This window comes from Mastomys coucha, chromosome X (assembly GCF_008632895.1).
Source record: "Mastomys coucha isolate ucsf_1 chromosome X, UCSF_Mcou_1, whole genome shotgun sequence".
NCBI classification, from domain to species: domain Eukaryota; kingdom Metazoa; phylum Chordata; class Mammalia; order Rodentia; family Muridae; genus Mastomys; species Mastomys coucha.
Window position 1 is genome coordinate 144755734 of NC_045030.1, and position 3927 is coordinate 144759660.

The 3927-nt window shown below is 34.6% G+C and overlaps 1 protein-coding gene across 25 annotated transcripts in view; it reads left to right on the forward strand.

Moving 5' to 3' along the window:
- The window catches only part of Huwe1 (HECT, UBA and WWE domain containing E3 ubiquitin protein ligase 1), a 200895-nt gene that overhangs the window by 98298 nt on the left and 98670 nt on the right, over positions 1-3927 (forward strand). For 22 of the 25 annotated variants that reach the window (XM_031369185.1, XM_031369177.1, XM_031369166.1 and 19 more), the window contains one exon: positions 235-303. In XM_031369185.1, coding sequence (XP_031225045.1) covers positions 259-303 — 45 coding nt within the window. In that variant the 5' untranslated portion in view covers positions 235-258. Of the gene's footprint in view, positions 1-234; positions 304-1247; positions 1363-3927 lie in introns of all 25 variants that reach the window. The other 3 variants (XM_031369330.1, XM_031369264.1, XM_031369274.1) reach the window with 2 other exon arrangements.

Genomic DNA, 3927 nt, shown 5'->3' on the forward strand with positions numbered 1-3927 from the left:
AGGAGGGGGAAAAAGAGCTTTTTGGTTTTGGGTTTATTGTAACAGGGATTGTTTTATCTAAAGATAACTCTGTGCCATTTTCTGTCTAATAGCCATACCATCAAATTAACATAACTTCAGTGTTACACTAGGTATCTTGCATATTCTTCATCCAATATTTGTATTTCTAAGACTGTAGAACTGTAGAATATCTCTAACTTTATGTTCTCATTACTTTGGGGGTTTTCTTTGCAGATCTTAAAGCAGAAAACTGAAAACATGAAAGTAGACAGGACTAAACTGAAAAAGACACCTACTGAAGCTGTGAGTATCCAAATTTGCTTTGTTCGTTTTCTTTTATTTCAGGAAAAAAAAATCATTGTGACCAGTTCAGCAGTTCTGATCTTCCAAATAAATATGTCCAGTAAATACAAAGTGTTAACTATAGTATCTTGTGAAACTAGGAGGAATAGCTCTGTTGTAGAGTGTTTGCCTAGCATGTATGAGGCTTTGGGTTCCATCCTAAACACTACGAGAGAAAATAAAATACTACCTTGCCATTTTAACTTCTTTTGATTAAAAGTTAGTAGCTAAGTGACCAGTGGAAAAAGGAATAGTGAACAATATTTTGTAGATATTTGGTCCCTGAAAGGGACTCTCAGGCATTGAAAGACAGTATGACAATGGAAAAGAGATGTAGAGTCAAAATTGACTATAGCTATTAGAACTTTTTATTAGAGTTTTTTGTTTTGCTTTGAAAACAAAAATGGTAAGTTCATTGTCTTTTTTATTAGTCTTATTTTGTATTTTGACATTGGAGTATCTGTTTTTATTAAATGCCATATATTGAGCATAATAGTATTGTTACTGTAAGTTGTTTTCATTTGATTCTGTTTTTGACGTGTTTTGGTATCTATAAATTTTGATGACTATTACAATATCATTTAAAAGTGAAGAATAAAAAAAGTCTTAAGGAATTAAGATTTTTAAAAACAAGACAGTGCCATCAGTGTAATAATCTATTTGTACGAGAATTGAAAATCAGGACAATCTAGCATACATAAGAACTTAATAGAAGGATTATATATTGTGGGAAAAAACAGTATTAGTCAATAAAATGTGCCAAGACAATTACTTTTGATTTGGGTGGGATGGTGCGGGGGACTGTTTTACTGAAGTAAATTGTAGATAAGTCATCAAAAGTCAGATATTTTAAAAGAAATTATAGGAGAAGTAGAACATACAGGTGAATGTTTACCTTGTCTTAGGTGGGGATTGCCCTTCCAAGCATTAAAGCAAAGGACAAAATACCAAAATGGAAATGTAAAATACCATATCCAAAATAAAAGGACACATGACAATAGCCATTCTAACAGGTATGAGGTAATATCTCATTATGATTTTGATTTGCATTTCCCTGATTATTAGTGATGTTGAGTACCTTTGTATGTGCCATTTGGCCATTTATATGTCTTTGGAGAAAAGTCTTTTCAAATTCCTTTGCCCACTTTAAAATTGGGTTATTTGGGGGTTTTTTCATTATGAAGTTGAAGAATTTCGTATATATTTTTTAAATTAACCCCCCCAGAAGAATGAAAAGTGAAATAAGTTAATTACAGAGGAACAAATACTGCATGATTCCTCTTCTATGGGGCATCTAAAAATAGTCAAAAGGTATGTAAGTAGGCAACAGAATGAATGATGTTTATCAGGGGAGGGAATGGGGGAATTGTTCTATGGCTATGTATAATTTAGTAAAACAAGTGAATAAAAAGTTGGGTATGGTGGCTCATGTCTAATCCTAGCACTTAGGAGACTGAGGCAAAAGAACCACAAGTTCAGGGCTACATAGTGATACCCTATTTGAAAAGAAAAAAGATAAGTTTCAGAACTTACAGTTAGTGGTAAATTGCTGTGTATTTTTAAGAATTTTTGTTGAGGATAAACTTCATGTTAAGTGTTCTTAATACACACACATACACAAAGGGCCACAAGGAAACTTGGAGGTGATATGTTTTTCACCTGAAATGTGGTGATGGTAAAGTGATTGTATGGATCCATATTAACTCACCAAATTATGTTAATTATGTACTGTTTTTGTATGCCACAATTTTGTAATACCACAATTAAACTCAGTTGTGTGGGGGGAGTCATGGGACATGACAAGCTGGAGAAAATATTTGTAACCCAAAATAGTTAATATCTTAAATACTAATTAAGTCAGTAGAAGAAATGAATATCCCAATGACAAAATGGGCATAAAACCTTTCAGAGAAGGACCAAAGCCAGTAAACCAGAAAGAATCGATCTTAACAGGTGATCAGAGAAATGCAAATTTTATTTTTTATGCTAAGTGAATTATAAGGCTCTTACAGTCACACTTATGTAAATTTTTCTACCTTCTATTGGATTACTTAGAATATAAAGTCATTGACTTGATGTGTTTTAAGGCTTGGGTTGCCTGTTTTACTCAAGCAACAGAGAAAGTTGCCCAGTTTCTCATACTGGTGTTAGTACTAGGTTTTATTTTTACGAAATTTTTTTTCATTGATCTTACTGGTGTCAGTACTAGGTTTTATTTTTAAGAAACGTTTTTGTTTTTCATTGATCTCTTAAAATATTGGCAGTATTGCAAAGGATTTCCCCCATAGGTTTGATAATGGAAACAAATACAGGTAAATCCTGGTAGCAGCTTTGAACTGACAGATGGCTTGCCTTTTCCTATGAGTCAGGACAGTCCCACTTGTTCTGCATTAATGTACAGAGAAAAAGGAAAGATACCATAAAGCTAAGTAAGCCTTATAATTAGAAAACATAAGCACCTTAGATTTAAATGTGTTTAATAGATGAACCCTGTGAAAAGTTGGGTTGGGGTGGGGCCACCACATCAGGAAAGATTTTTTGGGGGCCAATGAGATTGTTCACCAGGTAAAAGTCTCTCACAATTTAATGTCGATAAGCTCAGCCCCTAGAACATAAGGTGAAAAGAACCAACTCTGCATGGTTGTCCCTGTCTCGTGACATCTGCACATATTTACTCTCTTCCCCCTTCCTTTTTCCTTCCCTCTTTCCTCCTCGCTGTCTCCCTGTCCTTTCCCTCTTTCCCCTCTCATTCAGCAATAACAAGTCTCTCAGTCACAGGTTTAAAGGATGTTAGAATGATTCTTTGAAAATAAGAGAGACAAGAAGGGTTGGGCATGGTGGTGCAAACTTTTTAGTCCTAGCACCTGGGAGGCAGAGGCAGGTAGATCTCTCAGTTTAAAACCAATGAGGGTTACTGTTATGAGGTAACATGTCATTGTTATAGGCAATGAGGTGCCTGTCTCAAAACAAGAAAGAAATTAAGCAAGAAAGAGAATGAGACAATAGTTTATATATTTTTTCCATATATCACAAAGATAGAGAAACATGATACTTGAGTTTGGGAAGTAACATTTAAGTATATTTTGATCTAGTCCTTGGTAACCTCTAAAGCATTCAGTGGGCAACAATGAAATGTGAGGTTGAGTTCTAGCAAAGATGGTAAAAGGTCTAGGCTATATTGCAAGCTGCCCTTGTGCCTTGTATGGCTTGTCCATTTAGACTCGAGTATCTCATAGCTGTTCGTCATGATGCCAAGCAAAGTCTTTGTCAAGGCCATAGTATCCTTTGCCAACAATATTGCATTCAAGCAATATCTGGCTTGGGTACCAGGTTTGTGAGATATTAAATGCCATGTAATGGTGGACATACCAAGTTATTACAGGACTCAAGAACAAAATGGGTATTATCTAACCCACAGAATCATAACATTGAATTACCTATCTGTATGTCATTAGGAATTTAAATAAATCTATTTGAATCTAAATCCAAGTAAATGGAAAAGGGACAGATGAACTGTGAACTGGTGTCTCAAATTCTCCATGTTTTCTGTTACTTATTCTTGTTTACTGTTTTTCCTACAATCTA